The following is a 12,941-nucleotide window of genomic DNA, read 5'->3' as shown; positions in this document are numbered from 1 at the left end:
CTGGCCTACTACACAAGGCTATACAGGATTGGACGGCTGGCGTTGCTAGGCAGATTAGCAGGCAAAAGAATGCAAAACAGCACAGTAGCGCTGATGTGAAAAACAACTTAGGGCATCGCCCTGAGTGGGAGCCGGCGCCATCTTGTAATGGCGGACGGTCGTCACAGTTCCCCCTTTTTGTTTTTATAAAAAGAAACAAAAAAGGACTTACTCCCGTTCTGGTCTCCGCCTCATGATGCGTGGACCGATCAAAGGAGGCCTTAGCCAGCCAACACTCCTTCTCCAGTGCAATGGGTGCAAACCCCTGAAGGTGCAAAGGCAGTGTAAGACTGACAGAGCAATAGCATGGTCCCTCTGGGTGCAATGGCGTTAACGCCTCCAGGTGCAAGGGCACCACACTATGCATCCTTAAGTACCGCTATCCAAGCTTGAGGGGAACTGCCTGCATCCAGCGCTGCTAGTGCCTTAGCAATTGCCATCTTTTCCACCTGTCGCCTTCGAGAGATCCGGCACAGCAAAAACAACGCCAGAACAACGCCTGCAGCAAGCAGAACACCAAACATGCCAACTCCCACCCACTCTTTGAAGTAGGAAATAGTCTGTAGCAACCAATCAGTGTATCCTTCCAGGGTAATCATCTCGGCTCGAGTTTGATTAAGGTCAAGGATGCTTAGGGTAAGATCTCTCTGCAAACTTTCAAGCTGTCTAGACCAATTTCCTGCAAGCAATTGTCCTAATGCTTTTGACTCATTAGCATTAGCTAAATATGGTGTAACACATACTGCGGGAGTCTTATCCACGCAACTCATACTGATAACATTAAACAAAGTATACAGATTATTTTCTAGCAAATCTACTCGCTTATTCAAAAGCAAAATGCCAGAGGCCAGATGTTTGTTAATTGTTACCTGTACCGTTAAAGCAGAGGACGTTTGTTGAACCACCTCGTTAATAGAACAGTCTGAACTTGATTGGCCATAGCAATATCAGCTGTAACAGCAGCTGCTGCAGAAGCTACAATTGCAGTCACTATTGCTGCAGTAATACCAAAATCACGCTTCTCTCTTAGCAAAGTTACAATAGGAAACTTATTAGGATCAGCAACTACTGGCACAGGCACAAAAATAGGAATTCTCATTATTAAGGCCTTTTGGGATCCTCCATCCCAACATCAGAATGCTGTATGTCATTAGAACATTCATCATTCTCGCCGTGAGTCTTTGGCGCGTCTTTTATCTTTCTTGTGAGTCTTTCTGACACCCAGATGGGATCCGGACGTTCCTGCGGGAAAACACAAATAGCTCCCCTGGATCTCATTATAACTGGATCCGGTCCATACCATTTGTTATCAAGCACATCACGCCACATCACTTGTTGCTGTTCAATAGAAGCCACAAAAGAATGACGGTCAGCGGCCGTCCTATTGTCTGCATCTCTAATTAAAAAATTTAAAGTAAATAAGGCATAAGCAATCCTTTCTTTAGGGGTTGCATGTTCTGCTATTCCCCCTTTTTGTTTTTGAAGCAATTCCTTGAGTGTGCGATTAGCACGCTCAATAATTCCTTGGCCCTGAGGGTTATAAGGCAATCCCGTTTTATGGGTGACTTGCAAACGAGTGCAGAAGCCTTGGAATCCCCGGGACGTATACGTTGGGCCATTGTCAGTTTTTAGAAGTTGTGGTTTTCCCCAAGCTGCCCAAGCGTCCAGGCAATGGGTTTTTACATGAATCACCTTTTCTCCAGCCAGTGGTGAGGCAAAAATGACCCCAGAATAGGTGTCAATGGAAACATGTACATACTTGAGTTTTCCAAATTCAGGAATATGGGTTACATCCATTTGCCAGAGGGCAAGAGGTTTAAGACCTCTGGGATTAACCCCCACATGGGGGGGGGTGCAGAAACTGAACACACCCAGTGCATTGCGCAACAATTGCACGCGCTTGTTCACGTGAAATTGAAAATTTTAAGCGCAGGGTGTTAGCAGGAACATGATAAAGACGATGAAACTCTGATGCCTGAGAAACAGAATCATTTAAACATAGAAATGTAAGGCGTGTCGCCTTATCAACTAAGTCATTCATTGCAGCCATAGGTCCAGGCAACAAGGAATGTGCTCTTATGTGGTCAATATAGAAGGAATAATTGCGTTATAAAATAACATTTCTAATCTGATTTAATATAGGAGCTGCCAAGCTATGCATTTGAACAATCGCAGCTGTTTCCAAATAAGCAACGGCATTAACTACATAATGCGAATCAGAAAAAATATTTATAGCACAGTTCGAAAAATCCTTGAAAACTTGTAGAACCACTAAACATTTCACCACTTGAGGTGTATCAGGTGTAAATTGGAATACTTGTGAATATTTATTAGTCAATTTTAATTGTATCTGTTGTTGAATATCTCTGTCCCATAGATTAATAGGAATCTGAACTACAAATGGTTGAAAGGTACCCTTCTGTTCTGGAGTCTGCCAATGTAGTGTTTTTGCACTAATTTCAGGCGTCTCTTGGTAACCCAGGCCCTGCAAAGATTGAGATGCCTCCTGGAGAGGCCAATACTTTGGCCATTCCTCCCGGCGCATAACACTCCTATCCGCACCTGTGTCAACAAGGCCTGAGAACTCTTTTCCCTCAATCTTCAAGGTTAGCATTGGCCTATTGCCCAGGTCCAAGGACAAACAGGCCAAGTCAACACCCGTTGAGCCAAAGCCTTGAAGTCCTCGTTGTTTAGACTTAGCTGGAAAGTTCCCATGCATGGAAGGGACTATCAACAATTGTGCAATGCGATCTCCAGGGGCAATCGATATGATTCCAAAAGGAGAGTGACACATGACCTTGATTACCCCTTGATAGTCTGGATCTATCACTCCCGGCAAGATTATCAAACCTCTCATAGTATTAGAAGATCTCCCTAAAACTATTCCTACGGTGTTATTTTGAAGGGGTCCTGTGTCCCGTAGAAAGACATGCTTTAGCTATTTCCATCCAATCTGATGGAGTCATGGCCTGAGCAGTTAATCTCTTCAGCAACGTTAATGTATAATTTGCTGAATGGCCATACGTTTGGGCTGCTTGCACCAAATCTTTAAGCTGTTTATAGGAGATTGGTTCATGCCATCTATTATTTGTCTGAGGGTCTTCGAATACAGGGAAAGCAGAGGCCAGTCTTGACCAAGTAGATCCCCGAATGAAATGACATCCGGATCTCGATTCCTCATATGATGGCGGTTTCCGCCATCATATTAGATATCATATTAGATATCATATTAGATATATATGATATTATATTAATATGATACACATTATGATATACATGATATTATATTAACATAATAATATATATTAATATAATAATATGATACATATTATGATATATATGATATTATATTAATATGATACATATTATGATATATCTATCATATTAGATATCATATTAGAGCAAACTCATCTAATAGTGGGTAGAGCGGTGCACTCGGTTCTACCCTGGGTGTGTCGACATCTCTTTTCTCTTTGGACATGTCCTTTTGTGTTTGTTTTCCTCCTTTTTTCTTTTTCCTTTGTTCCCCTTTTTCCTCATCATCCCTGCTGTCCGTCCCTGAGAGACTGTCCTGATATGCCGTTAATGCCCTTCGGCCTGCCTTGAGTGCTTCCACATTCTGATCATCCTTCAAACAAGACCGCATCAGCTTCCAAAATGGAAAAGTTCCTGCTTTGAGTGTACCTTCTTCTCTAGCTCTCATGAGGTCTTTCCCTAGCTTGTCCCAACTGGGGACGTTTAAGTCTCCTGAGACCAGAAACCATGGAGCCGTGCGATCAATGTCCTGTAGGACTTTCTTAAGAGTACCCTCACTGATCTTTAAGTCTCTCTGGCGTAAAATGGCTTGAGCTGAGTGTACAAAAGCCTCACAATGTGAGCTGTGCTTGTTACCCATGACACTTAATTATCTACACAAGATTTATTCACAAGCACGCGCTGCCGTTTTATCTACAGCGGACTTATCTTCGCTTTAAGCACAGCAACAAAGGCACTCCCGCCCAGGCATATGGCAACGAAGCCAAAAACAACACATCATAACAAAATCACCATCAGAAGAAACAGCACAGCAAAGATAATAGGGTTGATTCCTGCAATCAACATACCTGGGGACTTACCGATATCGTCCGCTTCCCGTGTGAAGTTCTGAATCCTCTTTGACCCCTCACCGTGATGCCGCCACAGAGGTTCCCGGGGTTCGGCACCAGCTGCGGCGAGCCCTGACCAGCAGGGAATAACACCACGACTCGAGGATCCTTCTTCAATCACGGTTTATTGAAGCGCTGCTTGGTTGAGGGAGAGCTGAAGGTGAGGGGCCCCGACCACGGCAGGAGGTGTGCCTATATGCAGGGTGTAGGCGTGTCTAGCTGGCCTACTACACAAGGCTATACAGGATTGGACGGCTGGCGTTGCTAGGCAGATTAGCAGGCAAAAGAATGCAAAACAGCACAGTAGCGCTGATGTGAAAAACAACTTAGGGCATCGCCCTGAGTGGGAGCCGGCGCCATCTTGTAATGGCGGACGGTCGTCACAGGGTATGAGTGCTGAAAGCGTATAGCTGGCCCTTTGACTCCCAAGCCATTGTGATAAACTACTGAGCAACTCTTCCTCCCTTTGACTCCAAAGCCAGTGTGATAAATCACTGAGCAATTCTTCCTCCTGCTATAAACTCACACTTGGAAATCCAGTCAACCATGCCAGCCTCACTAATGGTTTTTTCATCCTTCCTGAGAGGAAAGAATGTTTTCTAAAATGTGCCTTTTGCAACTCATGAGAGTTCGTGAATTCATATTTGTTCTGGATAAAAGCCTCTGCAGTCCCAGCCACCATGAGTATGTGCAGACACACTTAGGGGGCAAATGGAACACATCCGAGATATGGTGGAAAATATGCTGCCTGGTAACAGGGTTTTGGAATTACTCTCTGAAAATGCCTCTTTCTTTTTATAAATGTGGAAATAATCATTATGGAAATCATATTCATAACCAACATATTACTTGACCATCTTCCTGGGTTGATATTGATTTCCTTATTGATTGCTTTATTTCAAAACTGGAGGAAGCAATAAGACAGGATATGGGTGATGACAGTTTCTTGTGCTGAGGACACATTGTGAGAATTAATAGAATCCAGGTCAATCCAAAACAAGAAAACATATAAATTTGTATTTTAAAACTTAAATAATACACAGAATACATAACTAAAAGTGACTGCATTATGTGCGTCGTTTACTGTGCCATTTTTCATTCTTCATTTTCTCCCTTTCCTCTGTGGACTTATGGCAAACCATGATGTGTGTTACTATCTCATTAACCTTTCCTAGCCATTTTACAGCTCAACTTTTTATATGCTCCTCTGGGAGGTGCCAGCTTGCAGATAGCTTCAGCCCTTCCTGCCCATGTGTGCAATGGCTGGTCTCTTAATGGTGGCGTAATAAATTGCTTTTTTTAGTCAATGTCCAAGTAAGCTAGTGGTTTTTTTTTTTTAAACCAGCTCTCAGCTTTTAATACATTTCTACACAGGAAATATCTAGATGTATTTCCATCTTGCTCTATGATTTACTCTGTGCTTTAATTCCAAATTCCTTTCTGTTCTTGGGTTTTTGATTAGTGATTGCATGTTACAATCTTAAGGCCTTTGTGTCCCTTCATTCATCCAGGAATTTAACAGTTAAATCACTCTTGTGGTCTTGATGTGCTAGCTCACTGCAAATACTGTAACACATTTTCTAATTTGGTTAAAAATAAGATATCAATACCATTTTGTACAAGAAAATTACAGGATAAATACTTGGGAGTAAAAAATATGATTTGAAGAATCATCTACCATAAAACTTTTCATCCCTCAGCATGTTACCTCAGAAATTTTTTAGGCAAAATGATGACAAATGAAGTCACCACAAAAGTAGAAATAGTTATTTTTAAGATGTATGCATTGCATATCAATGAGCCATATGTAAAGCTAGAAAAACCTGCTGTTTTAAGAAACTGTGGTGCATCAATATTAATTCTTTGTCATATGCTGTGTCTTATAGTCAACCATTGCTTTAGTAACAAAATGCATGAGTGTAAGGAAGAAGACCTCAAATAAAATAGCTTATGTACTCTCCAATGTGGCAGCATTCCTCTTTCTTACAAGTGATTTTTTGTTTTGTTGTTGATGGTGGTATTATTGTATGTGTGTTTCCCTTTTTTGGATTTTATTGATGTGAGATTATTTTTTCCCAGATCTAGAAAAATCTGTGAGAATAAATAGTTCACATGCTTTTTCTGTATCATACACTTCCCCTAAAAATAATCTGGATGTGAAACATGTCAATAGGTAATTGGGCAAAAGTTGCCCAGGCTCATGTGGCCCTATCATTCACAAGTTTCATAGTAAGTATAGGCAGTAATGATATTGAGCACATATAATTGTTTTGTAATTGTGGTTTATCTTTCATAAGCCAATCTTATCATTGCAAAGCAACCATTAAAATGGCCAAGGAAGAAGTCAGTGTTATTCTACCCCAGTGGGTACCACCATGCATGACTTATAACCCCATATGACATAGTTGAGTCAAAAAACAAAATCTGAAATCCAAAATGGATTTTGAGATCAAATGATTCAAACAGTAGAGAAAAAATTGAAGAAATAAATGTTTCTGTATTCATTATCAGGAGGATTTGTACTGGGTATGTTGGAAGCTAAAATACTCTGTTGAATGGCATCTGCCAGTTTATTATGTGTCTTTTATACCACTCATTATTTACTTGTAGCTGGTTATTTGTTTCTTCCAGTTGTATCGCTTGGACTATAAATGCCTTCTCTCTTCTTCTTGTAGAAATAAAAGTTTCTACCCAAAAGAATGATAATCAGTCCCTTATCAATATTTAAAAACAGATATAAATTTAAAATAATCTGTTTGTAAATATGTCTGTTTATATTGTACTTATATTTACATATGTGCAAATACATATAATATGTGCATAGAAGAACAGAGTCTGGTAATCCCAGCACTTGGAAGTATGTTATTTAAAAATAGTGTGTTTGAGATTGTGATTTCAGAACAAGTTTGTACTGTATCTATGATCTATATCTTTAAAACTCAGATTGCATATATATATGTATGTATGTGTATATATGTATATATAATATGTATCAACACATATATATAGAGAGAAAGTATAGTTGCATAAAATAAGTTTGTGAAAATAGTATTGTATCAGAAATAAGGGTTTTTAATCATAACAATGACACTTAACTGCAGGAGGTCAAACAAACTTCAGTTTCTTCACTTAAGTTGTTAATGTCTAGTAGAATTTTCTAGAATGATAGAAGTGTTCTTTATGTGTGCTTTTCAGTATGGTATGTAATTACTGAGTACTCAAAAAATGACTAGTGTTATCACAGGAACTAAATCACACATTTAATTTTAGATTTTCGAAGTCTGAATAGGCACACATGGACAGTACCTGTTTTATTGGACAATCTAGCAATGGAATCTAGGAGTGAGGAACAATATTGCTAAAAGATCATCAGTATCAGCTAAGCAGAATTTCCCTGGTATTGATGCAATCCGGGATACTTTTCAGCTCAGCTACCTTATGGAAATAGCAATAGTCTCCCTTGGTATTTTAAGGTTGTAAAGCTTAAATGTGTTTTCCTTCATTTCTCCCAACAGATCTTGAAAACTTTAAGACAAGGACAAGAAGCACAGTGTCAGTCCGTCGGGGTCAGGGAATGGTACTCCTGTGTGGCCCGCCGCCCCATTCTGGAGGTACTTACAAATATGTCCGTGTGTGCACACTTCACTGGCTGATATTTTTCTTGCAGAATGTCTTCCCTCTTGACACCAGCTGAGGGAACAGTGTCATTTATAGATATTCCCATAGTCCTTCTGTGTATAGTAAGGGATGTTGTGAATGCCTCCTATAATTAGAATAGGAAAATATCAGGTTGTACAAATGTCCTGTCTCACCGTGTGCCTGGTACAATGGAATACACATCTAAGCCAGTCAAAGTTAGAATCCTCTTGCATGGTCAGACAATGTAGCGAAAATATCAGTATCTATTACATCTCTACAGGGTTAAAAGAAAAACATGGCATTTAGTTATTTACCCCTTCTGGGTCTGGGAAAGGATCTATAAACCATCCCGATTATGCTTCTGCCACAAAGTATGTATGTTTTTATTTTTAAAACCAACAACCAATTCTCCAGCACACTGGATGCCAGCAGGCTATGAAATGATTCAATTCCATCCTGACGCCACTGCCTAGAGTTAGTGTCAGACTCCACAGTAAAAGGCTCAGAACCCAAGCCTATGCTACCTCCAGGGTTTGGAACAACTAACTTCCTCATTTCCAGTCTTCTGACTTGCTACTTCTAAATAAGGTTTAATAATTTGTTGTAATATCTAATAGAACTACGGAGAAAAAGTTCACATACTATTTTATTTAATCACACCAAGGGGCAAAAGACACTGAAAAATCAAGTGTGTCAAGCAATAACCTCATGTCAAGACCGTGGCTGTGTTTATAAAGGAGAATACTAGGAAACACCAAGCAATAGTTGCTGCACATTCAGGGTTAAAAGATATATATTAGAAGTTCACAAAGTATTTTTTGGGTTAGCTCTAGGTGTGTGATTATTTTGCTTGAACATATCCACGCACACCATGAATGTACACAATGCCTAAGAACAAAAGAGGGCATCAGGTCCCCAAATTGGAGTTACAAATTGTTTTGAGCTGTTGTGTTTGTGCTGGGAATTAAATCTGGACACCCTACAAGAGCAGCCAGTGCTCTCAACAGCTGAGCTTTTTATTCAGCCCCTTAACAAATATTTTCAGTGATGAACTTGATAAACTTGGAGATTGTAGAGTTGGTTAAGCAGTTCAGATGCTCTAGCACCCACAAAGTGGCTTATAGTCCTCTGTAACTCCAGTTCTGCATTATGTGAACCTTCTTTTGGCTTCCTCAGGAACCAGATATTTATGTGTGTACATACACATGTGTAGGTAAAACAAAAGTAAATAAATAATTTCTCTCCAAGATTAATAATCTCTTTTGTAGGCTGAGATTTTTGCCAGAATCACTGACCCAATAATTGACATGAAGACTTACTATTAATTATAAATGATTGACTGGTAGCTTAGACTGGTTACTAACTAGCTTTTAGTTAACCCATATTTTTATCTACTTTCTACAACATGGCAGTACTTTTTTTTTAGCAACACAAGTTCATTTTGCTTCTCACTGCATCTCCTGGTGACTCTGCCCTTCTTTATCCCTGTACTCTTTTTCTCTGTTCAAGTCCCACCTAAGCTCTTCCTTCATAGCTATTGGCCATTAGCTCTTTATTAAAACATTGAGAGCAATGCATCTTCTCAGTGTACAAAAGGCTATCCCACAGCACTCTACTTAGTAAGGTTTTCAGATTTAGATTGGTATCTACTACCACAATTGTAGTAGGAAGCTGCTTGTTCATTTCCTGGCCACCCATTCTCCCAAAATAAACACACACAAACTGTATTAATTAATTCAGCACTTGGCCTATTAGCCCTAACTTCTTTTTGACCAGCTTTTACATCTTAATTTAAACCTTTCCATTATTTTATATTTTACCACGAGGCTCATGACCTACCGACAAGGTTTCGGTGAATCTATCTCTGGTGGCAGCTCCATGGCTTCCCCTTGACTCCGACTTCTTTCTCACAGCATTCAGTTAAGTTTTCCCTGCTTAGCTCTACCCTGCCCTATCAACAGGGCAAGGCTGTTTCTTTATTGGCCAACGGTATTCACAGCATACAGAGGGGAATCCCACATCACCTCTCCTTTTCTGTTTAAATGAAAATAAAGGTTTTTAAAATTGCATATAGCAAAAACAGCTATCAAGCAAGAATTATAGTTACAATATTTATATCTATCTTTTATCATAACTAAGGAAAACTATAACTATATATTCTTTAACTCCTCAAAGACTGCAGAAGGATACAATATTACCTAAGTAAACAGGAAGTACATTTTAAGCAACTTCCAAAACAGTAGAATTGGCAGAGACATCTTGCTACCTGGACCATCACCCAAAGCTTTTCTGTAATGTTGGGGCATCCATCTTCAGCCTACAGGCCCATAGTATCCTACAGACTTTTCCATTAAACCGGAAATTTCAAAGACAGTTCCACCTATATTGGCAGTTTGTTAGTCACTTTCTTCTGTGTCCTGCAGAATGTCTGGCAATCTCTTTCATATAGCAGGAACCCGAAGGACCATCTCATCTTTAGCCCAGTTCAGCAGTCATTTCCCTATGGGTCCTGCATGTCCAGTTTATCAAGCAGTCCAAGAAAGAGCTGTTTCTTGCCCAAATGGCTAACCAGCTCCATAAGGAGCCTCTTCGATGCCCATCTTCCTCTTGAAGTAGCATGTGCTGCTAGGAGCAGATGTGTCTCATTGTCATGAAAAGTCCTAAGTACTTAAAACATTTTAAATGCTATATTCTGAAGGTCTCTGAAACATTTAAAGAATCCCTATCCAGCTGAAATACATCTCTATACATCTAGAAAGTCTAACATGATTACAAGCTTGATTATTGTAAATGACTACCTATTAACCTCTATTACTTAATTATACATTACATTTTTAAATGAGCTGCACACACAATACCTTAATGAAGAGCAGAAATATACATATAACAAGACTGACCTAAAATTTGTATCAATCTAGCAAAATCCATACTAATGCAAATCTCTATAGCATATCCCCCTTTAAATGTAAACAAACATTTACAGACAATATTTGGGAATCTGTGCATAGTTCTTTCCAAACTGCTTCCTGCTTTTAGTAGGGTATTTTAAGGGTATTCACAACAACTTTTCGGGGGGATTTTGGTCCATCAAACCATATTAGTCTGGATGATCCCACAAGTTCTCATCTTCTGTGGAAACAAAAGTAGAACCTGTTTTCCAAAGTAGCATATCCATAGACTCAAACTTTGAAGTCAAGAAACATTTAAAACATGTGTTGGTTTATCTTAGTAGTCCCCAGAATCAAATGTCTCTCTGCAGTCAAAAATTTCAAAAACACAATAATGTACACAATCCAGACTCTCTGTGTATTTTCCTTTATGTGGCTTATTTTTTACTTTATTACTTTTTAATATTTATTTCATTATCTTTACTCCTTTAATCTATTACTGTACTCTGTCTCTTTAAGTACTGTTTATTTTTGTCTAACCATTTACTTCTTTTTATGACTCTCTATACTCTTTTTATTCTCTCTCTTCCAAGCCTATGTATATTTTTTAAACTCACTGTGTCTCATTTAGAGGTATTTTATGTCTGAATCTGTCCTTATTGTGTATCTGTAATTATTTTCTGACCAGTACTGCTTCTTAACATGCTAAGTGCTTCTACAGCTGCCTTGCCTTTTGACTCCACCCATCCCAACATGGTGGGTCAGAGGTCTGTTTAGCGTGAGTCATGCTCACAGCCTCATTTTCAGACACACAGTGGGACTATGTTGCCATTAAGCAAGTTGCAGCACTTTGCTCACAAACCCCATTTAAATACTCAGCCTCCTCAAAATTCCAGAGTTAGAGCTGGCAGCATGGCCCAGAAAGCCACCATGTCAAAAGGGCTCAGCTTTTTTTCTGCTACCACTGAATCAGGAAAACCTCTCTTAAGGGAGCTGCAGTACGCTGCCAGCAGAAAAAAAAATGCAGCTAATCTTTGTTTTTTAGTGCCTAGAATTCCTTTCCAAGCCCTCTCAGGTTTTACGTGGATTTAGCTAGCACACATTGGAATGCCAATTTGTTGTAGGAGGCCACTTGTGCATTTCCCACCTGCCCAGACTCCCAAAATAACCACATAGAAACTGTATTAATTAAATCACTGTTTGGTCTATTAGTTCTAACTTCTTATTGGCTAGCTTTTACATCTTAATTTAATCCATTTTCATTATTTTATATTTTACCATAATGTTTGTGGCCTACCAGCAAGGTTTTCACATATCTGTCTCCAGCAGCAGCTCCATGGCTTCTCCTTGACTCCACCTACTTTCTCACAGCATTCAGTTTAATTTTCCCCACCTAGCTCTACCCTGCCCTATCAACAGGCCAAGCCAGTATCTTTATTTACCAATGGTATTCACAGTATATAGAGGGAAACCACACATCACACAATCACATAAATTTTCTGTTTGGCATTCATGATTGAAAGGGCAAACTTTTAAACTTCCTGTTTAAAACTACCTTCTTGTATTCAAGATTGTAACTTCCTTTGTATGTGCGTGATAGGCAATGTGCATGTGTGGTGTCTATAAGGTCAGAGGTCAACCTTGGATGGCATTCCTCAGGAGCTACCCACTTTACAGTGTTGGATTATTTTTTGTTTGTTTGTTTTGGTAGAGTTTCTCTTAGGTCTGAAGATTTTCATGAAAGCTGGGTTCACTGGTTAATAAGCCTCAGACATCCACCTGTCTTTGCCTCCTGAGCAGTGAAATGACAGTACACACCATCACAGGAATTTCTTAGTTTGTTTCTGGAGCTCACACTCAAGATTCTTAAGCTTGTTTGATGGCCAATTTACCGATGGAGCCATGTCCTTACCTCTGCAACTTCCTTTTTAATCTCATGTCACACTTAGTGTTTCCAAGAGGAAAACAAAACAAAACAATTAGTGAGATACCTAGAAAGCTTGCAGTCAGAGCACAATCACCTTGCTTATAAAGCAGCAGGGAAGGAAAACAAGCAGTGAAGTCTGCCAGGGATGTGTGATTCCTAGGGTTACTGAGGTGTGTGCTTTTGGAACAGAAGCACTAAACTCACAGATACGAGGATTGTTCTTGGTTCTGATTCAAATCATCCTTTTAAATTGTGCAAATATTTTGATATTTCTAGGCATCACTCTTCCTGTCTTATAAGGGA

The 12,941-nt window shown here is 39.5% G+C and overlaps 1 protein-coding gene across 5 annotated transcripts in view; it reads left to right on the top strand.

Annotated features, from left to right (window-relative positions):
- Cntn4 (contactin 4) overlaps positions 1-12,941 on the top strand; it is a 998,986-nt gene that overhangs the window by 733,545 nt on the left and 252,500 nt on the right. For all 5 annotated transcript variants that reach the window (XM_075983304.1, XM_075983301.1, XM_075983302.1 and 2 more), the window contains one exon: positions 7,700-7,795. In XM_075983304.1, coding sequence (XP_075839419.1) covers positions 7,700-7,795 — 96 coding nt within the window. The remainder of the gene's footprint in view (positions 1-7,699; positions 7,796-12,941) is intronic.

This window comes from Microtus pennsylvanicus, chromosome 8 (assembly GCF_037038515.1).
Source record: "Microtus pennsylvanicus isolate mMicPen1 chromosome 8, mMicPen1.hap1, whole genome shotgun sequence".
Classification (NCBI taxonomy): domain Eukaryota; kingdom Metazoa; phylum Chordata; class Mammalia; order Rodentia; family Cricetidae; genus Microtus; species Microtus pennsylvanicus.
The sequence above is the reverse complement of the archived record's forward strand: the minus strand, read 5'-3'. Positions and strand labels throughout refer to the sequence as shown.